This window comes from Sus scrofa, chromosome 4, assembly GCF_054392235.1.
Source record: "Sus scrofa isolate SSC_HxYL_T2T_F1_AM1 chromosome 4, Sscrofa_HxYL_maternal_Yorkshire_Landrace_v2.0, whole genome shotgun sequence".
NCBI classification, from domain to species: Eukaryota; Metazoa; Chordata; class Mammalia; order Artiodactyla; family Suidae; genus Sus; species Sus scrofa.
Window position 1 is genome coordinate 77,379,503 of NC_139386.1, and position 25,674 is coordinate 77,405,176.

Below are 25,674 nucleotides of genomic sequence, written 5' to 3' on the forward strand. Positions count from 1 at the left end.
TTTTTCACCTTGACAAACACTACAGAAACCTTCTGTCAACCTCACAGTCAAAGAAAAGAAACTTGATCAGAAAGGGAACTCAAGCTGGCTTCTCTATTTGAGTTTTGGCTCTTTGTTTTTCCTTTTCACTGGAATGTCCTTCTTACCCTACTTCCTCCTTTCTTCTGTGAGCGAAAGAACACTCCTTTACCTTTTAAGATGCAGCTCACATGTCACATGTCACTCTCAACATACCTGCCACCAAGTAAACTTGAACAATTCCTGTTCATGGCCCCACTGCACCCTGAAAGTGTCCCCTTAGTGATCATAACTTTATGGCACTAATATATTGATAAAGGCGAGTCAGGCAGCAAAGGGGGGCTGATTTCCTAAGTCCTACCATGATGCGGTAAAGAGGGGAATAAGGTGAAAGTCTTGCCTTCCAGGAGCTCAGTGTCTATCAGAGGAGGTCGTGAAACACACACTTCTTTTTTTTTTTTTTTGTCTTTTTGCCATTTCTTGGGCCGCTCCTGCGGCATATGGAGGTTCCCAGGCTAGGGGTCTAATTGGAGCTGAGCTGCCAGCCTACACCAGAGCCGCAGCAACGTGGGATCCGAGCCGCGTCTACGACCCACCCACACCACAGCTCACGGCAACGCCGGATTGTTAACCCACTGAGCAAGGCCAGAGATCGAACCTGCAACCTCATGGTTCCTAGTCGGATTTGTTAACCACTGCTCCATGATGGGAACTCCGAAACACACACTTCTAACACCATCTTCACTTCAGGGCTAGAGATGTGCACAGGTTCATTATGAAGGCACTGTGACCACTTGAGGAGGGAGTTTCATTTCGCAGCCTATTACGATGGCTTCCTGAAGAAGGTTCTGCTTTGCTATAAAAATAGATTTTACAGTGTGGTGTAGGGCATGATTGGCCAACAGGGACCTGCTGTATAGTATAGGGAACTCTGCCAATAATCTCTGATAAACTATAGGGGAAAACAATCTGAAAAAGAATAGCTATCTATATATATGTCTGCTGAATCACTTTGCTGTACAGCAGAAATGATCACAACATTGCAAATCAACTCTACTTCAATAAGACTTAAATAGATTTTGGAGCTATCAATGTAAGGATCTTGGACATCTCAAATTCAGCCTCTTTCATTCTGGTGTGGAAGGAGGCATAGGGACCCGGGTATAACTGGTGTGATCCCAGAGGAGTGAAGAGAGCTATGGCCAGGTCTGCTAGAGGAGATGGCAGTGTCCTACTGACAAGCGCCTTCACACTGTGTGGTGTGGTTGCAAGGATTCCAGTCAAGGCCAGGGCTTCTAAGAAGTTTGCAAGGGAGAGATGAGGGCACTGCTTTATTTATTTTTCCTTCATTTTTTAAAGCTTTATTGAAATGTAGTTGATTTGCAATGTTGTGACAATTTCTGCTGTACAACGAAGTGATTCAGTTAGACATATACACATATCCATTCTTTTTCAGATTCTTTTCCCATATAGGTCATCACAGAACATTGGGTAGAGTTCCCTGTGCTGCACAGCAGGTCCCAACTGACCACCTATTCCATATATAATAGTGTGCACATGCCAATCATAAGGGCACGGTTTTAGGCTAATTTCCTCATAGACCAGAGGGATATTTTTACTCGGAATAAAAAGTCAGATGCAAAAAAAGTATTTGAGCAAATGAAGATTACCCTTGAACTGAACTTTACTTGATGGACTACTGTAACAGTCAGCTTTTGCTAGGTTATGCTGCTATAACAAACATCCCTGAAATCTCGGCATCTCATCAAACAAAGGTTTATTTCTCACTGACATTACATGTTGACTTCAAGGTGGCTGTGGCTCTGATCTGTAGACATTCTTCCTTCCAGGATCCAGACTGACTAAAGCAGTGGTGCCTTTCTTGGACTGGGTCATTTTTTGGGCGTGGAAGGACAAATATGGGGGTAGAACCACACAAATTCCTAAAGCTTCTATCAGGAAGTGGTGTGGGCATTTCTACTCATGTTTACTTGGTCAAAGCAGAGAGGTACAACCTCACAGAGAGGGGCAGCAAATGATAAGAACAATAACACAACCTACCACAGCCACACGGAACACTAGGACTAAAAGCTGATGGTTCGGAAGACAAGAGACCAAGAAGAGGTCAAGCAGAGTAGGTTGATGTACACAACTTGAAGCAGGTAAAGTATGAGATTAACCCGTTGAAGAAAGAAATATGAAAGAAAGAGCCAGAACTTCTTGCCTTAAAAATAAATCTTGAAACCTTCAGAGATCAAAATGTGTGTAATGAGGAACAATCTGATGTCTTTACTGACAAAACAAAAATCAGACCAACAAAGAAGAGAACCCCGAAGCACACATTTTTTTTTGAGTAACATGGGTGGGTTTGGCAGGTCACAGAAGGCACTTAGAGGAGAAAATGGATCTGCAATGGCACTTCCACGATTCAGCTCCTGAGGGCAATGCTATTTCCTCACTCATTGCCTGCCAAAATTTCTACTCATCTTTTTGGGTTTGCCTCAAATGGCATCTTTTCACAGAAACCTTCCTCAATCATCCCCACGTGTATCAATCACATCTTCCTTAGATGTGATGATACTTGTATCTCTATTTAACATATTGCCCTTCTTATAGTTAATTGTTTCTCCCCCCATCCCAACAGAACTGTGAATTCCTTGAGGGCATTCCATTTTGGGGTCTCCCATGGAACCTAGGGTAGAGCAGTGCCCACAAATGCCCACAATTCACATTCACAATGCTGATGTTCAGAAACTGACAATCTGGTTAGAAGCCACGTGGCATGCACATGTTAGTTCCATCCTTGAGGTGTTCCCAGCCCCTCAGGTGCACACAAGAAGGAGGTAATGATTGTCCATCACAGCTCTAGGGCCCAAACTCACCAATACAGTAAGAAAGCCTTGGGAAAGTATGCAAAGAGAGAGAAAAGCCTGGGAGGAGGGAGTTGTGTAAACATGGGGTGCTGTGAAGAAACCTTAGTATCTGGTTCCTGTGCTGTCTAGATTAGTTTGTTCCTTTTAGGTATTTCTCTTTCTCTTTCCTTAGTGTTAAATTGTAAATAGTTATGCAGGTCTTAGTTTTCATAAATTGTTCTAGGATGTGGTTTGACTTCAGTTATGCAAACACTAAAAGCGTGCAATAGGAAGTTAATTTAAGGAATCAAATACAATCTTAGGTTGAAATGTATTAAAATTATACAGAGGGATCTGTGGAGTACTTATGTGCATAATACAGAGCGTGAATATTTTTAGATTCTCCAATATTAGATTTAGGTGGGCTTGTTCTATTTTGTAAATCAAAGAATTGACCTGTATCTTTGATCTGTGTGTTTAGGTTTTCTGGTGACAGCTACCTGATAATAACTAGAAATAGAAATTCCATCTTTAGTGATAATACAGTACAGGGATCTGAGAAGAGAAGGTCTTAAGGTGCTGTTAATTAGCAGAAATCTGAAGCACACAGTCTCAAAGCAATTAAGGCTGTTAATTGAATATTTAGATGCACAGTAGAATGGCTCGTATGTCGCTGGGCAGGGAATCCTAGGCTTGCAGATTGCAGTTACACTACACACCGGATGTTGAAAAATTCACAAAAAAACGAATGTGGGTAAACATATGTTTGTCTAGCAGTTAACTGTATTTATTAATGGGGATACATTGTGCGCTATGGGCAAAACTGTACATTAGCTGCAAAATTCAATATTAATGATTCAACCTTTCAGCCTGTCTGTTGCAAATGCAACACAGCATTTACTCGTGGAAAACTGAGCTTTTCCATGTGATTTTGCTGTCCTCCGGTTTGGGAAACATCTCTATAATTCAGGCGATCCTCTAAATGAAATGGGTGGTCACAAAGTGCTTGCAATTTACCATCTCTGCAGGTTTGCGCGCAGAGGGTCATGGGTATTGCTGATGAGCTCAAAGTGATTTTGTTATCAAGATCCCTCCTGCATTTGATTAATGGGAGAACATATTTCTAAAAAGAAACTTGATTAAATATTTCAGGACTCTCGGAATTCCCCTTGTGGCTCAGCAAAAACCAATCTGACTAGCATCCATGAGGATCCACGTTCGATCCCTTGCCTCCCTCAGTGGGTTAAAGGATCCAGCTTTGCCGTGAGCTGTGGTGCAGGTCACAGACGTGGCTCATATCTGGCATTGCTGTGGCTGTAGTGTACACAGGCGGCTACAGCTCCAATTCAGCCCTTAGCCCAGGAACCTCTGCATGCCTTGGGTGTGGCCCTAAAAAGCAAAAAAAAAAAAAAAAAAAAGGTCTTTTTTAGAACTCTGGTGGAAAGTCGTTAAAATCTGGGCAGTGCTTATTTTTAAAGGCTATACCTTGAGGGGGCACCTCTGCTTCTGTCAATCCCAGGTTTACAGAGGCGCAGAGGAGGGAGGGTGTCCACTAAAGAACACCAAAGGACAGTGAGTGAAGAAGGAATTTAGTTTCCCTCAAACTGTGGCTTAGTCCTCTGAATGGTGGACTTTCTGGTCTCTGTGTTAAGAGGAAACAGAAATTACAAGGATGCCCGAAATCCTCAAAGCTAAAACTGACCAATAGTTTTGCCTATTTTGCTAAACATTCCAGAAAGTGGCAGAATTGAGTTCCCCCTTCCCCCTTCAGTCCCTATTAATTTTGGGGGAGAAATTCATAATAGCTTGTGAAGTGACTTTTGAAAAAAATGGGGGGGGGGGCTGAGCAGGCAGTAAAAGCGAGGGGCTCGGAACCTAAAAACCTGCTCAGTGAGCAGCTCCATCCTTATGTGAGGAATGAAACGTTCATAAGGATGCTATCATTTAGGAACCTGCTATTCAAACTGCTAACATTCTGATGCATGTACAGAGCTCATAAAAACAAGTCTTAAGGTCCAAATCTGAGCTTATTATACACATACACCTTGTAAAAGTGTGGGTTAACCTGCCTAGGGTTATTGGCTAGAGCTTTTAAAAGACCTTGGAACAAGAGGTTAAAGTCATTAACACGGGACTGAGAAGCATAGTGAAGAGGGAACGCTTTGGATCAGCAAAGTTCCCGTTTGTGATGCAATGTGTGCGTTTCACTATTTACTCGATTTCACCGGGCGACTGGGAGCTGTGTACACAGCAAGCTGCTCCCGCAGCAGCACCCCCGATGTAAAAACCAAACACCCTTTCTTTATTGCCTTTCACTCTTGCCTTCCATTTTCTTTTAAAATGAAAACATTTTCCTAAATTACTTTTCCAGATTAAAACATTTTTTTCTTAAACGTTTTTAGGAACTATAAGTTTCCTGGAAAATATTCCATATTCCTTTCTACTGTCCTCTAAGGTTGAATGAAAAAGTAAAATGTTCAATAATGAAGATGAGGAGAGGGAAATTTTGTTATGTACGAGGTGTCCCAAACCTCTCTTTTATCCGGGGCAAAATAATTCCTCTCCTCCCCGACCCCCTCCTTTCTTTGCGGTTGTTCCTGGAGTAAGGACGACAATAAATAAGGGGAGGAAACCCCTGGCCTAGGCCCTGAGCACGGGGGTCCTGAGGGCAGACCCGGGGCTTCTAGAAGGAAGGCACGGCGGGGCGAGCGTGAGAGGGTGGGGAGGCGACCTGGCGTTAAAGGCAGGGTGTGTGTGTGTGTGCGCGCGCGCGCGCGCTAAAGGCAGTGGGTGGGTGGGTGGGTGTGTGTGTCTGTGTGGTGTGGAGGGGTTCGCCCTGGCGCCCCGGGCTTTTTCCTGCCGCCCGCAGGGCCCCGGGCCGGAGCGCAGGGGGCGGTCCCTCCCGTGCCAGCCACGCCCCGGCCGGGTTTATAACTCGCCTGCTCAAGCTCCGGGCGCCGCGGCTTCTCTCCGAACTGCAGGGTCTCGGGCCGTGCTCCCAGCGCCGAGGCTCGCCGATTCCCGCCTCACGCCGCCCTTGACCGCAAGCGCCCCCGCTCGTTCCCGCGCGCATACCCTCGCCCGCGCGCCCCCCACGCGCCCCTACTCGCGCTCCGGGAGCGCTCGCCCTGCAAAGGCGCGGGCACCGAGGGCGAGAGCGCCGAGGGGACCCACGGCCTCCCCATGGCTGACCTGAGCTTCATCGAAGATTCCGTCGCCTTCCCGGAGAAGGAGGAGGATGAGGAGGAGGAGGAAGAGGAGGGTGTGGAGTGGGGCTACGAGGAAGGTAACCGGCCGCGCGTCCAGAGGCTGGTCCCGCGGGATCCTGGCGGCGCTGGCGCGTCCCCCTTCCCACGTGGGTCCTCGAGGTTTTCCCACGGCCCTGGCCCGTTTCGGGGCAGCGGGCGCTGTGCCCGCCGCCTGCGTTCGCGCCGCGGAGCCCGGCCTTTCTGCCAGGCAGCGGTTGGCACCTGCCGCCGTCCGGAGGGCGAGCCTGAAGGCTGCGGCGGTGACATTTCTGTCCGGGGAGTAGCCGAGAAAAGCAGCATTACTTTGTGCTCAACATCTTGAGAGTACGGCGTTAGTGAAACTCTTAAGTTTTTTGCTTTGCCGACGCTTCGGTGGAAAGTATTTTGGCCACTGCTCTTTCGAGGATGCTAACACAGCTCAACTCTCTATGAACAAATACTAAGTTTGAAGCTGAATCAATGGGCCTGGCGAGAAGGGGGCTGGCCTTTTAATAAAATGTTTAGTTTCCTGAATGTATCCCTGGAGATGTAGGGCTTCTAATAGAGCTGACTACTGGTGCTAATGTTGGCTACATATGCTGAGACAAACGTAGTTTATAACTTTAAATAGAAAAATAAGGGAAGAGTATTAGGACTATCGCATGATATATGGATATGTGTATCTATGCATATGCCCACTTCAAAATACTGTTTGCATTTCTGATAAGAAGTGTTTATTCCCTAGCATCAGATTTATGGTTTTTGGTTCTTACCAAGTATGCTGAGAGTTACAGGAATTTCCCATACTGCACATAATTAAACTAATGAACAGAATAAATTTTTGTGGTATAATTTTTTTCCCTAACCACTGAAAGATGATCTAAATTTCCTGGAGCCATAAATTAGCACATCTATGTGGACGAATAGAACAGTTAGTCCAGGACTTTGCATGTGGTGTTTGATAACATCATATCGTTTAAAATATGAAGGCAAAAATTCACACACATTATTATTACAGCATTTAATCTGTAAAGAGACAGTAGTTATAACCTTAATAATGGGAAGGATCATAAACCTTGTTTAAATTAGTTTTTCCATGTTAAATTTTGCTGTAACTTATTTTTTAAAAATCGGTTCTAAATTTGCTTCATTTTGTCCTCAGGTGTTGAGTGGGGGTTGGTGTTTCCTGATGCTAATGGGGAGTACCAGTCTCCCATTAACTTGAACTCAAGAGAAGCTAGATACGACCCTTCCCTGCTGGATGTCCGCCTCTCCCCAAATTATGTAGTCTGCCGAGACTGTGAGGTCACCAACGATGGACATACCATTCAGGTTATCCTGAAGTCAAAATCAGGTATCCTAGATGTTTTTGCTTGCTCCTTAAACTAGAAATCATTGCTAAGCTCTTTAGCTTGTATGACCTTAAAGGTAGAACTAACCTAGCTCTGTTGTCAGGATATCTTTATATATTATAAAATGCATTTTTTTTTTAATCTTTTTAGGGCTGCACCTTCAGCATATGGAGGTTCCCAGACTAGGGGTTGAATCAGAGCTGTAGCCGGTGGCTTATGTCACAGCCATAGCAACATGGGATCTGAGCCGTGTCTTCGACCTACACTGCAGCTCACAGCAAGGCTGGATCCTTAACCCACTGAGTGAGGCCAGGGATTGAACCTGCATCCTAATGGGTATTAGTCAGATTTGTTTCCGATGAGCCACGACAGGCACTCCATACAGTGCATTTTGAAGGAATTATTTCCTGAAACATTTTTGGGGGCCTCACCCTCAGCATGCGGAAGTTCCCAGGCCAAGGGTCAAACCCACACCACAGCAGAAACCCAAGCCACAGCACCGATAATCCAGGATCCTTAACCCACTAGGCCACCAGGGAACTCATTTAAAAATATTTTATTTTTCTTGAGAAATTTTTGAAAGGATGAAAGGATGGAATTAGGAAGGTGTCAGTTTCGTTGTTCCATGTAATATGATGTTAATTGGAATAACCTTAGTTGGTCAAATCCCAACTCTGTGGAATTGAGAAAAAGTGTATGTAGGTATACAGATCTGCATTTTGTCCTAAACTGATTAGCTTAAATCATTTAGATAATTATAATTCTATATGTTACTTCTTTGTAAAACAAAAGATTAGGATTTATTAACATGATCTGGCATTCAAGATAGACTTTTCAAATTAATTTACTATATTAATATGACAAGACTTTTAACTAATAGCAGTGAACAGCGTCCTCTAAACTCAGCAAGAGGTTTAAATGGCAAACAAGGCTCTCACTTCTATTTATTTTTTAGTTCACTTCCTCCCCTCTGAATCTTTTGAGATAGATCTGAAATTTTTTTAAGAAAAGCTTTTGGGTAATTGCCAAGGATATTGGTTTTTGGCTTAAATGTAGAGGAGAAGAGAGCAGAATATTTTTAACTTAGCATTAATATCTTGCTTTCCACAGTAAATAATAACTTTGTTTCCCTCTTGGGAAGAATATAAAATTAAGGGAACGTTGAAATACTAGGAAGCATTTAAACAGAGACCAACTATACTCACCTCAATTCTGAATCAATAAATTTGATATTTCAAGCCATAAAATCTTTAGATTTATTATTAGGCCGGGCAGGTATTGATTTCCAACTATGGATTTTTTGATGACTATTCCTGGCTTTGCTTTAGAATTTCTGAAGCATTCATAGATTCACGTACACTTCCCTCCAGCTCTGAGTTTAATCAAGGGATGGACACCTCACCAAAACAGACTCTAGATGTTATATGGATGAAACCAAAGGGACAGCTTTTGATGTACATTTGAGCTTAAAATCAGAATTTTTTCTTGGGGGGATGGTTATCTATGATGGAACATTAGTATATGGTAAAATTATTGCATGCTGACTGTCCTGACATAAAAAAATATTTTAAGGTAATATTGGTGTTACAATGTAAGGTACATTAATCTGTTGACGTGCCTTTGTGCTTCTGGAAGTAAAACATTTATATATCTGTGCAGCTAATGGTTTCACGTCAATCCCCATGGTGATTGAGTGTTGGTTTGCATACAAATGGTTGAGATGGTTCTTGAGGATTCACTTTAGGGAGAACCTAGTCCTTTGTAGGATTCACTTTAGGGAGAACCTAGTCCTTTGTAGGATCCGTGTGACATGGTGAGTGTTATAAAATATCACCAGAGCTTAGAGGAATAATCAGGTACAAATGCTGTCCATTAAGACAGTGGTTGTCCCTTCCTTCTTGAAGGTCAGATTTACATCATCACATTGAGTTTATCAGATTTACATCATCACATTGAGTTTAACATTTTCTTCTGGTACCTTCTCAAACATTCACCATTTTCCTTGTCCCCCTATGGCACCCCGAACAGAGATGATCAAGCAATGTTTCGCCTCTCTAACCGCAGGCTCCATGCCTGATGGCCAAGGAAGAGAGCTTTCTGTCTGGGCCTAATTTGATGCACAGGCTCCAGACCCCTCACTCCCGCCTCCTCGGAGACCTTGCTCCTGGTGATATCTGACTCCTTTCCACTACTCTAATTATTTTGTCATTGTTTCGTCCTCTTCAATATTTCTCCAAACTTAAAAAAAAAAAAAAAAAAAAAAAGGGAACCAAAAACAAACAAACAAAAAAAAAACAACAACCCATGTCTGGACCAGTTTATTTATGTATTTTCTAGCCTATGTAAGTTTTTCAAAGGATTGCTCTGCAAGCCCTGAACACCCTGTTATGCATTCATTTAGTTCAAGCTTTATCTTTATCACAATAGAATTTAACTGTAATTTAAAGAGCAGACTAGTACCATATTTCTCTCTGCCCCTGGATATACCCACTCCTCCTCACCTCAAGTTGTTTGCCCTGGTAACGACCACTTTCAACTCTGAGCTGTTTCTCCTGCTGTCACTCTCACAGGTTTTATTAGCACCTTTATACTGTCCTGCTTTGATAGTTAGGGTATCTATGAACTCCCTGCAATGGAAGACAAGGATTGCTTAATACCCTCCCCCATCAGGGGTCCCCCCCCCCCCCCCCGCATTGTCCTCGTATACTTAAATTACAATTGATATTTAAATTAGCTCAGAGTTTTTATTATTATGATTCTGTAACTATGCTTCCAACTGAGACTATATTCTGTTTCCTTTATTGAATAACGTGAGGTTCCCCCCTCCCCCGGAGTTAGTGTATTTTTGTTTGTTTGGTGTTTTGTTTATCTGTCATGGTTTCGTTTCCAAGCTCTCTGAAGTAGGCAGGCAGAGCTTCTCCAGGACATTCAGAAGTCCTTCCTTTCCCTCTGCAGACCCCTCTGGGCTGGGCTCTCATTGCCTGCACCTGCCTGGGCCTCAGGTCTAGGAAGTCCCTCAGCTTTCTTTGTGTCCGGTTCTGTGTTTCCTGGATGCTGTGACATTCTCTTTTGAGGTTTTCCCCTCACTTCAGGGAGCTTTTGGTGTATTCCCTCCTCTTGTTCATCTTCCAGTAACTTGCTGAAAAGAAGGGCTTGTGAGAGTAAATGTTTGGCTGCCTTGTGTGTCTCTGTGTTGTGTATGTGGTGGACCCTTATCAATTGGGATAATTGTCTTTTATTTCTTAGAAATTTTCTTACATTGTTGCATTGATAACTTTTCTGTTTTATTCCATTTTTTCCCCCCTTTTTCTATAATTCCTCTTTTTCAAGTCTTTTTCTTCCACTTTCTGGTCGATTTCCTCAATTTATCTCTTTCTATTAAACTTTTAATCTCTGTTCTTATATTTTTAAATTTCTAAAACATTGTGTTTATTCTATGAGTTAAAAATTAAAAAAAAAAATGCAGCCACCCGTATTTCTTTCATGAACATGGGATCTTTCTCCATTCTTTTCTGTATTGCTTTTTCTCTGTTCCCGATGTGCCTCTTTTATTCTGGGATCCTTCGCCTTGATTTGGTTCCTCTCTTTTGTGTTCTTCTCTAACATCCAGCCGTCTGGAGTTCCTGCTGTGGCACACTGGGTTAGGAAAGAGACTGCAGCACTGCAGAGGCAAGGGTTCGATCACTGGCCTGGGAATTTCTATATGTCCCAGGTGTGACCCCCCCAAAAAAAAGTGTCCAGTGATCTTTGGCTCTTTGTTCCTATTTAGGAATGGGTCTAAAAATCAGATTAGAGGATCTATGCATGGGCAGGGATTGCGGTCTGGGGGACATCACAGCCGGGTAATTATGTAGGACCAGGCTGTGTTGCCCGAGGAGCCTTTGTAGGTTCATGGGTTTCTCTGGGGGAAGGGGTGTGTGTGATGGTCTCACCTGTTGACCGCAGGTGAGAGTGTAACCAGTGGTACATCTGTTACAGGTGATGAACCCACAGTGACATGCATCATCGCCTAAAGTCCATAGTTTACACTAGGCTTCACACTTGGTGTTTTACATTCCATGGGCTTGAACAAATGTTTAAGGACATGCGTCTGCCATTGTAATATCACGCACAATGGTTTCACACCCCTAAAAGAGCTCTCTGCTCCTTCTCTTCATCCTTCCCTCTCCCCAACCCTTGGCCATCAGTAATCTTTATGCTGTCTCCATAGTTTTGCATTTTTCAGAATGTCCTACAGTGGGAATCATACATTTTATTGTCTTTCACTTGCTTCTTTCACAGCGTAATAATGAACTTACGTTTCCTTGGATGCTCTTTCTTTAAAAAACAAAAAACAAACAAACAAAAAACCATAGGGAGTTCCCGTTGTGGTGCAGTGGAAACAAATCCGACTAGTATCTGTGAAGATGCGGGTTTGATCTTTAGCCTCGCTCAGTGGGTTAAGGATCCAGCGTTGCCATGAGTTGTGTAGGTTGCAGATGTGGCTTGGATCCCACGTTGCTGTGGGGTGCGCATGTGTAGGCCGGCAGCTGTACCTCCGATTCAACTTCTAGCTTGGGAACTTCCTTATGGTGTCGGGCGGCTCTAAAAAGCCAAAAAAATAAAACAAAACAAAACAAAATCATAGAATAAGCACAATTAAAATTTTTTTCTTTGTTTATATTAAAAAATAATACTGAATTTCTAAGAAGAGCTACAACAGTTGTCTAATTTAAATGCTTCCACTTATTAAATTAAAGCTTTTAACATAATCATATACAGTTCCTACATATAATAACCCCTTCGTGGGTTTTAAATTTGAGGCATTTCATGAACACAGGCCCTTCTCCCCTCGGCCCCCTGCTGGAAGTTCCCAAACCAAGGTCATGACCTTCTCAATTCATGATCAAACAACCACTTTAAAATTCTTAAAATACTTCAACTCTGCTGTGTTGGCAGTGGAATTTTTGGACACTCTCTCTCCTGCTGGTCTCTATGACATACCACCTCTTGATGTTTCTTTTTAATTTTGACTGCCGTTTCTCTGCCAGTTCTTCATTCCCTGTTATCCTTAAGTGATGGGCTTTCTCCTCCACCCTCTTCTCTTCCTGTGATGCAGTCACTGTAGAAGCAGTTCACTCATGCAAACTGTGTGCTATTGTGTTCAGTGTTCTGACTTCCAATAAGGCAGTAAATGGATTTAGGAAAGGGGCTGAACTATAGGTCCCCTGAGTGGGACAGGCTCCCATCTCAGATCATCTGGCAGGTGGCTGGGCAGCCTCAACTTCAACAGCTCAGGAAGGGAAATTCATTCCTCCCTGAGGAAATCTATTCTGCTTTTGAATAATTCCCCACTTCCAGAAGTTCTGTGATTACCCTCATTGTTTGTATTTTGGGATTCTGGACCTACACAGAACAAATATAATTGTACCTCACAGGGCATTCTTTAAAACATTGACTATCATCATCATACTGTGAAGTTGCCATTTTTCCTTGCAGACATAGTTCGTTCCTTCAGCTATTCTTTATGTGATAACCTTCCATTCATTAATACATATTTATGGATCATTTACTACAGGAATTACAGATTCACTTGTCTGTGAGAGCCAGGCAAGTACTAAAAATGAGGGCAACTGGGAGACCCAAACTTGAATTTCTATATGATTATATTTATTATTAGCTAACTTTGGGAGACTCAAAATACCTGGACAGTTGCCTTCATCTGCTTCTCCCAGTTTCCCTGGCCTCCTCTCCCTCCTGTTGATGTTACTGCTACCCTCCCAACCTCATGATATTTGTTCTTTAATGCAAAAGAAATCTGTAGGTTAAAAGCTAAGGACTGTTTGAAAAATATTGATGGTTGCTTTTAAGACTTAAAATGTTAAGAACTAATTCATACAGTATGAATATATCTGAGATTCCTTAAAAGTTAAACTTTAGGTTATAAAATCTTTAAACCTATTGAGAATGAACTTTGGGGGCCTCTGATCCTTGGGGGGACGGATCAGGGACCATTGGCATTGGTGTCCCTAATACTGGAATTGTGGCTCCTGGTCTCACTGCCTTTGCCTGGCTGTGTCAGGGCTTTCTCAGCAGTTGGGCTTGCCCTCTGCTGGTCCACTATCCATGCAGACCTAGGAGTAATATTTTAAAATGCAAAAATATTAATCCCCCTCTTAAAAGCTAAATGATGATTTGCCCCACGATAAACTCCAGCCCCTCGGCATGAGCTGCCATCCCTCCTAATGTTCACATCTTGAGGTCCTGCTATTGGCAACTGGGTGCCTCTGACTTTATTCTCCTGGGGCACTGTCAGGCTGTTTCACATCCCTGAGCCTTTCCCAGCCCCTTCTCTCTGCTAGGAGTGGACATTCTTGCTTCTTTTCTTGGCTTACTCTTCAAGACTCTGCTTAGCTCCCATCTTTTCTGGAAAGTCTTCCTTGCCCATCTGCCTGGCTTCCTTCCTTCCTTCCTTCATTCTTTCTTTCGCTGCACCTGTGGCACATGGAGGTTCCCAGACCAGGGGTCAAATGAGAGCTGCAGCTGTCAGCCTACAACACAGCCACAGCAATGCCAGAGCTGAGCAACATTTGTGACCTACACCGCAGCTTGAAGTAACACAAGATCCTTAAACCACTGAACGAAGCCAGAGATAAACCCACATTCTCATGGATACTCGTTGGGTTCTTAACCAGCTGAGCTACAAGGGGACCTCTTTCCTTGCCTTTCTGAAGCCCCTTGGTTTGGGCTTGGCTATTACATTAAGTTCTTTGAGCACTGAGAATGGCTTGCCAGTGCCAAGCCCATAGCCTTCTTTTATATACTCAGTGGTCAGCACAGGGCTGGGCGTGGACTTTATCTCACAACGAGTGTGTTGAACACAAAGGAGATGAGGGGGAATAAGCCTTTGAACTATCTGGCAAATCTCTTTTCAGCAAAGGATCATAGAAGCTTAGATGGACTGAGGTAAGTAAATCTATGTCATATCTTGATGGGATTCTCAAATTTTGCAGAAGCTTCTGAAAGGAGCTCTCTTATGTCTATGAGCATTAAGGCCACGCTTGTTAAGACAAAAAAACAAGAAAGAAAATGGAGGTAGCAATGGCATCAGTGTACACTGTGTCCTTCTAACGAGTTCGTTATGCTAAGGAAATGCGGTATATCATCAGTGAGTTTCATGTTGTTTCACTGTTTTTTTTTTTTCATTTTTGAAAGTTTTATTGACCTATAGTTGATTTACAATGTTGTGATATTTCTGCTGTACTACAAAGTGATGCAGTTATACATGTGTGTTTCATCATGATTTTATTGGACACAATGATACCACAAAAAATAAACCTGCCACATAGTGACAAAATAGCACTCAGCAAGAGTTGCTATTCATAAATGGAGAAAAAAGCGTTCCCCTTTTGGTGTGACCAGTTTTCTTATAAAAAGTAAACGGTCAAAAGGGAGAATAATGCCTAGAGAGGATGTTGCCAAATGGGTAAAACAGAGCTGCCGTTTATTTGTTGTCTGTAAACACAATCATTCTTGGGGGATGAGTGAGTAATGCTGCTCCCTGGCACCTCATAAAATTCTAAATTCAGGAATTTGTCATTTTTTTATGGCTTTGCACAGCCTTGCAATTTCAGTGTGGTTTAACTTTGGGTTATTCATCTGCAGCAACAGTGCAAGGTACCAGAGTCAATTCCCGGCTGAAAACTGCCCCTTTGTCACCTCTCCTTGGGGACCAGGCCTGGGCATAGTGCTTCCTTTCTTTGTGTTCATCTTCAGCCCAGTGGAATGTAAGGCCCTGAGGATCTGGCTTCATTATAATTTTCTGGAACATAATAACCATGGAAGAACCAGAGATCACAGCAACAATCTGATCTTCATGAATGTATGAATTTACTTTCATCCCAAGAGAACATAAAATCCGGGGGGCTGGTGATAAGTCTGTTTTGTCAACATCAGTGTATCTTAAGCACTTAATATGGTACCTGCTACAATGTAGATGATCAAAAAATATTGGTCGAAATATTTTTCAAGGGAACCCCTGTGGGCCTGGAACATCTCCCCAATAAGACACATGTCTGTGCACTTTGAATTTCCAGAGCATTTAAAAATATCAGCTCTAGGAGTTCCTGTTGTGGTGCAGTAGAAACAATTTTATTTTTTAAAAAATTACAGTTGATTTACAATGTTCTGTCACTTTCTGCTGTTCTTTATGAATTATAGTTTGGTCCAAATATATGCCCAGGAGTGGGATTGCTGGATCATGTGGTAGTTCTGTATTTAGTTTTCTGAGGAACCTCCATACTGTTTTCCAAAGTAGTTGTACCAATTTATATTCCCACCAACAGTGTAGGAGGGTTCCTGGGAAGGATTTTTTTAATGCTCTGTCCCATCTCATATATGCTTCATTCCACAATACTCCCCTTTCTTTTTCCTCAGCTGTGTGGAGCTAAGCCTTGTCCAAGGCAATTTTCTGCTTTCTTTTAACATTAGCATGTTAGAGACACCCCAGCTCCCACCCTGGAAGCCTCAGGTCGGCTTGTAGATGCACAGGGTGAGGGGTCTTCTCACTCCTGATGGTGCAGGCAGGGATGCAGTGTGAGGCCTTTCCCACTGACTCTTTTTGGTTGCGGGGGCACACTGGGTGGACCCCAGGCTTCCTTCCCAGTTTTTCTTAAGACTGCCTTTTGGATGGCCAAGGGAAGGGAAAGCATTTTGAGGTTATTTAGAAGCTGTTGGCCCCCTGGTTGAGAGAAAAACACTTTAGACCTTCTTCAAGGCACAGTGTGATGGTTATTAAAGAAGAAGCAGTGAGCCTGCATGGCGGTTCTGGAGACCAGTGACCCCTTTTTATCCACATATTTCATTTTTTTGAATTGTTCTAGCAAACAGAATGAGATTGTAAAACTCAGCTGAGGGAGTGCAGTTTAAACATCTAGGTTTAGGAGTTTCTATTGTGGCTCAGCGGGTTAAGAATCTGACTAGTATCCATGAGGATGCAGATTTGATCCCTGGCCTCGCTCATGGGTTAAGGATCCGGTGTTGCTGTGAGCTGTAGAGTAGGTAACAGATGTGGCTTAGATCTGGTGTTGCTGTGGCTGTGGTGTAGGCTGGCTGCCGTAGCTCCGAATAGACCTTTAGCCTGGGAATCTCCATATGCCATGGGTGTGGCCTTAAAAATGCCAAAAAAAAGAAAAAGAAAAAATTCTTCTCCATGATGGTTTATCATAGCATAGTAAACCTAGTTCCCTGTTTTTGCAAGGACCTGTCTTTGCTCTTCTTTCTGATTTATGCCATCTGGCTGCAGGATAGAAACCTTGATGGAAGCAACTTTATTTATTCATTTATTTTTTGCTTTTTAGGGCCACACCCTCGGCACATGGAAGTTCCCAGGCTAGGGGTCCAATCAAAGGTGTCTGCCGGCCTACACCACAGCCACAGCAACGCAAGATCCAAGCCATATCTTCGACCTACACCACAGCTCACGCCAGATCCCTGACCCACTGAGCGAGGCCAGGGATTGAACCTGCATCCTCATGGATACTAGTCAGATTCGTTTCCACTGTGCCACCACAGGAACTCCCAGCTTTATATTCTTTTGGGGACAAGTTATTAGATGAAGAACCAGAGAAGGAAGGAAATACGGCTGTACCAGCTCCCCTTGTCCTCCTTGAGTTCAGAGGGAGGAGGGGAAGCAGAGCCATTTGTTACTGTGATACTCAGGTTGGCCCCTGTTGCTTCCTTTACACCGACAACCGGCATGTGAACACTGACTTCTTTCAGAAAGACCACATCTGGGGTAGGGGGTGGCTTTTCTCAGCTCCTTGACCGAAAATAACCAATAATTCTTTCCTGACACCATTTAGAATGAACCTTTTTTTTTTTTTTTAAATAGGAAAAGTGCCAAGAACTTTGATTTGTGTCAAAATTGGCCTTTTGTAATACATTTTATTTCAAGTTTTTCCATATGCTATCAGGGAGTGTTTAATGAATGGAATTTTTTTCTTGTTTCAAGACAAGATGTATTTTTCATAATCCTTTATAGTGCCCTTATTTGGGACAAAGGTCTGGGTTATATCCAGAAATGAGACATAGAGACAGGGACTCATCAACAAAACGTACTCTTTTAAGTAGTGTTAATACTCCATCACAATTTCATTTCATTTGTGTTGATGTGACGCAGAATGATAGATTGCTTTTTTTTTTAAATATGTGATTTCATTGTTGAAAGATCCTGTTGGCTTAATAATCATTATCTTTGTAGATAACTTGGTTAGCTGACACCTGTTCTCTGAATTGAAAGCCTGCTCATATAAATGGATTATTTGAAAACAAGGCTTAATTTATTGATAGGTCTGCAGTGAATTATTGGCCAGTCTGAGACTCAGACCATTATTCTAGTCCCTGATCAATGCTAAACTTAAGTCTCAGAGAGTATGGTTATTGTATGTGTTTTCTCTGTCCATGCGTATGCCTAAAATACACAGGAAGTTAACAAATACTTATCATTCCTAAGTATTCCCGAGTTTTTGAACTTCTACGATATCAAGATGACAATATAAATTCATCTCAAAGTTGAGACACACTTCTCATCTTGGCTATATGAACTTAATCTATGGAGCTCATGAGATCTTTTTGGCAAAAAATGTCCTCACTGTTTATAATGCTGTGTTGATGAATGTGTTTGAGGTGTAATTAGATACATTTTATTTTCTTTTTTTCCAGTTCTTTCAGGAGGTCCACTGCCTCAGGGACATGAATTTGAACTGTACGAAGTTAGATTTCATTGGGGAAGAGAAAACCAGCGTGGTTCTGAGCACACAGTAAATTTCAAAGCTTTCCCCATGGAGGTAAGAAGAACAAATCAGCTTATAAAACTCTTGTTGTTCATGTACAAAGCATGCAGTGATTTACTGAAGATGGTTTAGTTTTTTTTTTGTGTGTGTGTGTGGTTATAAGCAATTTTTTTTATGCAGAAAATATTCTTTATGAAACTCATGGACAGAGACACAGAAACAATTTAACACTTGATTCAAAATGTATTACATTAAATATGACATTTACCCTATATTTTATGTTTATCATACAAAGAAGAAATTATGAAAGCATACATAGAATATTTGCAGAGTTATAGAAATATAAAGGTCATAAAATCACTAGTAAACTAATGTAGCCATTAATATGCTGATACACCTTTATTTATTTCAGTACTCACACATTTGTTAATAAAGTTGAAAAATTGAATTTATGTTATGTATATTAAGTTTCTATTTTCATTATCCCAAAATATTCTTCAAAGATCCCCATTTAAATAACTGCGTAAGATACTGTTACCAGGATGTGTCATAATGTATTTATCCATTCTCTTTCTTTTTGACCATATTTGTTATTTACAACTATTATAACTCAAATGACAAGAAATGAAAATGGTTCAGTTTAAAAGTAGCTCTTGAATTTTATCAATTTATGTAAAATAAAAAAGTGCTCAATGAAATGTAAGCTTGGGGCGGCAAATGAAACTTTCCATCAGCCTCACTGGGCTTGGAGAGTGCCCTTGTGCAGTTGGTTATACAGGTAAAATATGCTAGTGTTTCTTCCTGGTGTTATTACTGTTGTAAACATTCTGCTGCTTCTGCAAATTCTGTAGGTCACTTTTGTAGATGCTCTGATCGTAAGCTGAAAACAAATAACTTTCGGAGAAACTTCAACAGTAATTAAAAGTCTAGTTTAGCTCTGATTTAAAATTGGTCGGTGGGGAGTTTCTGTTGTTGCGCAGCGGAAACGAATCTGACTAGTGTCCCTGAAGATGTGGGTTCGATCCGTGGCCTCACTCAGTGGGTTGGGGATACGGCATTGCCTTGAGCTGTGGTGTAGGTCACAGATGTGGCTCAGATCCTGTGTTGCTGTGGCTGTGGTGTAGGCCCGCAGCTGTAGCTCCGATTCAACCCCTAGCCTGGGAACTTCATATGCTATGGGTGTGGCCCTAAAAAGCCAAAAAAAAAAAAAAATTGATAGGTAGGTTTTATTCACCCCAAGCAATTGGAGAAAGAGAAAGTTAGAAATTTTTAGAGGCAGTCTTTTGTCTGAAGAATTTCCTCACTGCTTAGTCAGCTCCTACTCTTTCTTCCATGTCTAGTTGAAAGATCATTTCTTCCATGGGACTTTTTCTGAGTTCCTTCCTAAGCAGTTCTAATTTCTCCCTCTTCTGTGCTCCCAGTGTCCTTGACAGGTTGCTGCTGTGGCGTTGAGCTCACAGCTTGTGAATCTTCATTGATTGTGGGTTCCTGTTATGAGGTGTTAATGAGCCCCCAGTTCATGTGTGGAAACCTGCATCCTGTGATATTATTAGGAGGTGGGGCCTTTGGGAGGTGATTGGGGTTAGATGAGATTATGAGGCTGCTGCCCCTGTGAATGGGATTAGTGTCCTCATAAGGGTCCCATAGAAGCAGAGCAGAGCCCGGGAGCTTGCTTCTCCCTGCTCCCTGCCGTGTGAGGACATGAGAGACCATCACATAAGAGCCAGGAAGTGGGTCTCTGTCAGACACCAGATCTTGGACTTCCCAGCCTCCAGAACTATGAGAAATACGTTCTATTATTTAAGGCCCTGGTCTATGGTCATTTGTTATAGTGGTGCCAGCTAAGAAGACATCAGCTCCTGAAGAAGAAGTATCCTTCTCACTTTCCTGTTACTCCCAACATGGAGTGTGATGTGGGTACTTCAGAGACAGCCCATGCTGGTGAAATTGATGGAATGTCTCTGTTGGTCCAGGCCTTATTCATATTTATTTCTCTAAGGACCCGCAGTTCTCTCGGGAATATAGCTCATCAATGGCAGGTAACAGTCTATTTGGGGGGCTGCCGAAATGCCAGTCTTCCTTCTCTGTCATTTCCAACTGCACGTATTTAAGTATGAAATTGCTCCTGATGAGGTACCGCATCTAGACCTGCCTTATAGACTGGAAATCACTACTGTTGAATTAATTAATTAATTTTAAAAATTTAAAGTACAGTTGATTTACGGTGTTGTGCCAGTTCTCTATAGCAAAGTAGCAAAGTGACTCAGTTATACATACATATGTATAACACATTCTTTTGTACTTTTATTTTTATCTTAAAGATTTTATTTTATTTTTATTCTTTTCCATCATGGTCTATCCCAGGAAATTGGATATAGTACCCTGTGCTACACAGTAGGATACTACTATTTAATTTATATAAATTTGTTATATCTACCTTAAAGAATGAAGCCAGAGAAAGTATTTCTCAATGTTACTTTAATAATAATTTAAACATTTCTTTTGAAAGCTCAAAATGTCCTTTCATTAAAAAACTCAAGTCTTAAAATAGAAATATTACTTTGATTTTACTTTTTTATTTTTTATTTATTTTTTCTTTTTTAGGGCTGCACCCGTGGCATATGGAGGTTCCCAGGCTAGGGGGTCTAATCAGAGCTGTTGTTGCCAGCCTAAGCCACAGCCACAGCAATGCCAGATCCAAGTCACATCTGTGACTTACACCACAGCTCACAGCAATGCCGCATCCTTAACCCACTGAGCAAGGCCAGGGATTGAACCCGAAACCTCATGGTTCCTAGTCGGATTCATTTCTGATGCACCATGATGGGAACTCTTATTTTTTTATTTTTAAAATTTTTTAAAAAATGGAAATATTGTTAAATGTTTTCAGGATGGAAGGGGAAGAAAACCCAGTTGCAGTATGATGACCAGTATATGTGGTGTGAGATAGGACAGTGAGAGAAGACAGCTTCTTTAAAGGCCTGATGGGCAGGGTCGAGTCTTCCAGTGTTACCTTCCCAGGTGCTTTTTTTCTCAGTGCCTACAGACACGTTCTCACTTCCAGTGCCTTCCAGCAACTCTGCCCTGTTTCTGTGTCAGCTCTGGCTGTGGCCTTCTCCTTCCCAGTGTGAGCAGGAAGAGGTCACACCAGAACAGGTCAAAGAGGAGAGAGGGCACACAAAGATCCCAAATAATTAAGCCTGCTGGGAAGTAGAGAGCAGAGGAAGGACAGAAACACACTGGGCTGTCAGGGCCTCAGCTCTGCCCTCTTCCTTGGGTGTGAAAAGCTTTTTCCGTCTCAACCAACCTTCAAATGCATACTCTTGTAATCCAAAATTTAGGAAGAGATGGGAGTGGTTGGTTGAGCAACAACTTCCAGATGGGGACTCGGTGGCTTTTCTTATGACATAGAATGTACAGCCTGGGCAAGTTGAATCATGTCAGGTGAGTGTATGATTCACTCTGCAGTGGAGTAGAATTTCCAGGCCAAATGTTCAGACTGGTCCTGCTACTTGTTTTTTGTTGAAGTTTTAACTGCTCTGGTCCATTAAGCCCAGCCTCATGGATTATGTTGAGTGGAGATTAAATTCTGGTCATGAGGCTTTGTTTCTGCAGAAATATATTTATATCTAGGATGATGGGATTACTGATGATAATTGTCCCCAAACAGGTGATGAATAACATTTAAATTCTTTGTTATCCCAGATTACCTCTGATCCAGTGCTAGAGAAACTACTTGTGTCAGTCATCAGACGTTTAGTGCTGGATCCTAGCGAGTGCATAAATGATGTGGGTTAGTGGAAGTAGGAGGTATCTGCTGGCCAGTGCATTTTGTTTTGTTTTAACAGTGTGCTTGGTTTTTAGGGGGAGAGAGCTCATCTGGTGTGGTGAAAAAAAGGAGAGAGAAACTTCACTAGAACATTTCAGGAGGGAATAGGATGGCTAATGCGGAGATAGGTAGATAACTTGCCGCCATTCCCATGTCCTAAACTGCCATCAGCGTCCACTCGGAACACAAGGACATGGCCAGTGAGACAGTGGAGAGTGAGGGGACTGCATACTGTCATGGGTACATGATTTAATAAATAATTTTTTAGGATGCTTGCAGCAGCATAGATGGACCTAGAGATTATCAGTGCCAGTAAGTATTGCTAGTGGAGTAAGTCAGACAAAGACAAATATATGATATCACTTATATATGAAATCTTAAAAAAAAATGATGCAAGTGAACTTATATACAAAACAGAATAGAGCCATGGACATAGACAACAAACTCATGGTTACCAAAGAAGACGGTGGGGGGATAAATTAGGAGTTTGAGATTAACAGATTCATACTACTGTATAGAAAATAAATAACCGGAAGTTCCCATTGTGGCTCAATGGTAACGAACCCAACTAGTATCTATGAGGATGTGGGTTCAATCCCCAGCTTAACTCAGTGGGTTAAGGATCCAATGTTGCCATGAGCTGTGGTGTAGGTCACAGACATGGCACAGATCCCCCATTACTGTGGCTGTGGTATAGGCCTGCAGCTGCAGCTCCAATTCAGCTCTAGCCTGGGAACTTCCATATGCTGCAGGTGTGGCCCTAAAAAGCAAAAAGATAACCAAAAAGGACCTATTGCATAGCACAGGAAACTATATTCAATATTTTTAATAACCTATAATAGGAAAGACTCTGAAAAAAATATATGTATAACTGAATCACTTTGCTGTCCAACTGAAATTAACATAACAATGTAAATCAACTATAGTTCAATGAAAAGATTAGCTTTAATCTTTAAGCTTTAAATGACGTATTTATACATATTTCCTTTTTTTTTGACTTCACTTAAACTTAAATAGATGGTTTATTAAACAAACACTATAAACAAATATTTACCATGTCTGTTACATATAATGCAGAAATGACTTTTAACAGCTATTCATCAAGCTCCCCCTTCTAGAAATTATAAATACAGGTATAAAACAATCCTGTTTTATATATATTTTTAATATTATTAGTAGTCAGAACCCATATTACTTCAAAAATTAACACAGTTTCATGACATTAAACTATTTATTTATTTATTTATTTATTTTTTGTCTTTTTGCTATTTCTTTGGGCCGCTCCCGCGGCATATGGAGGTTCCCAGGCTAGGGGTCGAATCGGAGCTGTAGCTACTGGCCTACGCCAGAGCCACAGCAACGTGCGATCCGAGCCGAGTCTGGCTACTGGCCTACGCCAGAGCCACAGCAACGTGCGATCCGAGCCGAGTCTGCAACCTACACCACAGCTCACGGCAACGCCGGATCATTAACCCACTGAGCAAGGGCAGGGACCGAACCCGCAACCTCATGGTTCCTAGTCGGATTCGTTAACCACTGCGCCACGACGGGAACTCCGACATTAAACAATTTAAACTGCACCTCTGTGCTCAACAAGATGGCTAAAGTACGTCATTTCTGCTTTCCTTGCTTGAGATTTGTGATTTTCAGAAACATACATGCTTGCACGGCTACCTGACATCTCTCCCCATGCTTTTCACCTTGTAAATCTGAATTCTATTATGAATACTCCCATGATCTGCTTAAATGATGGCACTTTAACAAGAGAAAAAGCAAATTGTGCTGCATTTTTCTTCCTGTTACCTGAAAGCATAATGGGTTTGTATATATTAACTATATTCCTGCAAATATCTGGGTAACGTCTACCAGCTGGAATTCTTTACTTAATGTGTGGATACTTTGCATTGCGATGTTTAATCAAGACAGCGAATATAAGCAGAAGGTTGTTGATTTAAGATAAGTATGGGATTCAGTCACATTAACTCCTCTGAGTTTGCCCTTCTGGTGGCTGCAGAAGCTTCATATTTTCTTTGGAGGGTCATTAGACCTCTTAGCTCTTGAAGTACAACTTCAGTGCTGTATGAATTTTGTGATTTTACCCATAGTGGGGTCCTTTGTGCATCTGCCATCTCACTGGAATTAGTTATTCCATTCATATTAGTTTTTTATAAATCTGATTAATGGAGCAACCTCCAGGCATGTAGGTTCAAAAATCAGCTTGTGGGCTGTGTATTCTGTTTTCATCGTTTTGTTTGTGAAAACTCTCATCATCTTTGCTGCTTCAAGGTAGCCTAACTCTGTATAAGTCCTGCTAAATTATGATTAACCTTTACACATGAATCGCTGCTTTCATACTTCCATAGGACACTATGTCCCAGGCATTTAGATTTTATGCCGGAGCAGTAAAATTTATTGATTTAGTTATTATTATTGTTATTTTTTTGCAGTGCACTCTTGGCATATGGAGGTTCCCAGGCTAGGGGTTGGATTGGAGCTACAGCTGTTGCCCTACATCACAGCCACAGCAACTCAGGATCCAAGCCATGTCTGTGACCTACACCACAACTCACGGCAGCGCCAGATCCTTAACCCACTGAACGAGGCCAGGGATGGAACCCACAACCTCATGGTTCCTAGTTGGATTCCTTTCCGCCGTGCCACAATGGGAATTCCAAGGAGCAGTGAAATTTAAAAGGAAACAACTAGAGGATGGGGAGACCAGCAGTGTGGCCAAGTTTTACCTTTTTCAGCTAACGTTACTCTCTGCTGTCTCCATCATTTTGGAAAGAGAGGATCTTTAATAGCTTGATGTGGGAAGGCCATGGTTTCAGAATAAACACAGGCCTGTACATTGAATAGAGTCAGCTTTTAAAAAAATCCCTATGTTCTTTCTGTTTTTCTCATTTCGCTTCCAGTGGATGATAGTTGTGTCAGGATGGGCACCAATTTTGCCCACAGCCCACCAGGATATCCTGGACGGCAGGTTTGACTTTCTTGCCCTTTGGGCCCGAAAGTTTACAATTTGAGAGTGAATTATCAGGACAGAGGCAGAGCATATTGTAGAGCAGACTCTTATCTTGATGTTGTATTTAAAAATCATCTCTTGCTCTGTGTACTCTGAATGGGCTCAGTGATAACTGAGCCACATACCAGCTGTTTATGGAAAGCTGATTGCATTAGGTGAAGTTCTGTCTTGTAGACAAGGAGTCTCAAATTGTGTAGAGTCCAGATCTTAGGGGCAAAGTAGGCCAACAAAACATCATGAAGAGTGAATCTCATAATAAAGGGCCCATCCTGAATGTTATACCCTGTCCACCCACCAGTGTCCCAGGTCTCCAGATATCCTACATTCTTCTTTTCTTTCTTTCCTTTTTTAAAAAAAGTATAGTGGATTTACAATATTGTGCCAATTTCTGCTGTACAGCAAAGTGACCCAGTCATACCTATGTATACATTCTTTTTCTCATAATATCTTCCATCATGTTCTATCCCAAGAGATTGGACATAGTTCTCTGTGCTATACAGCAGGACCCCATTGCCCATCCATTCAAAATGTAATAGTTTGCATTTATTAATCCCAAACTCCCAGTCCATCCCACTCTCTCCCCCTTCCCCTCCACTTTG

General features: G+C 42.0%; 1 protein-coding gene across 7 annotated transcripts in view; it reads left to right on the top strand.

The window, feature by feature from the left end:
* The first annotated feature begins 5,826 nt into the window (after window positions 1–5,826).
* The window catches only part of CA8 (carbonic anhydrase 8), a 124,646-nt gene continuing 104,798 nt past the window's right edge, over window positions 5,827–25,674 (top strand). For 6 of the 7 annotated variants that reach the window (XR_014843781.1, XR_014843780.1, XR_014843779.1 and 3 more), the window contains exons 1-3: window positions 5,827–6,156; window positions 7,260–7,451; window positions 18,151–18,275. Coding sequence is in view for 3 of the 7 variants with exons in the window: in XM_021089340.2 (XP_020944999.1) it covers window positions 6,054–6,156; window positions 7,260–7,451; window positions 18,151–18,275 (420 nt within the window). In the remaining 4 variants the exon portion in view is untranslated. Of the gene's footprint in view, window positions 6,157–7,259; window positions 7,452–18,150; window positions 19,247–20,954; window positions 22,465–25,674 lie in introns of those variants that run through there. The other variant, XR_014843782.1, reaches the window with a different exon arrangement.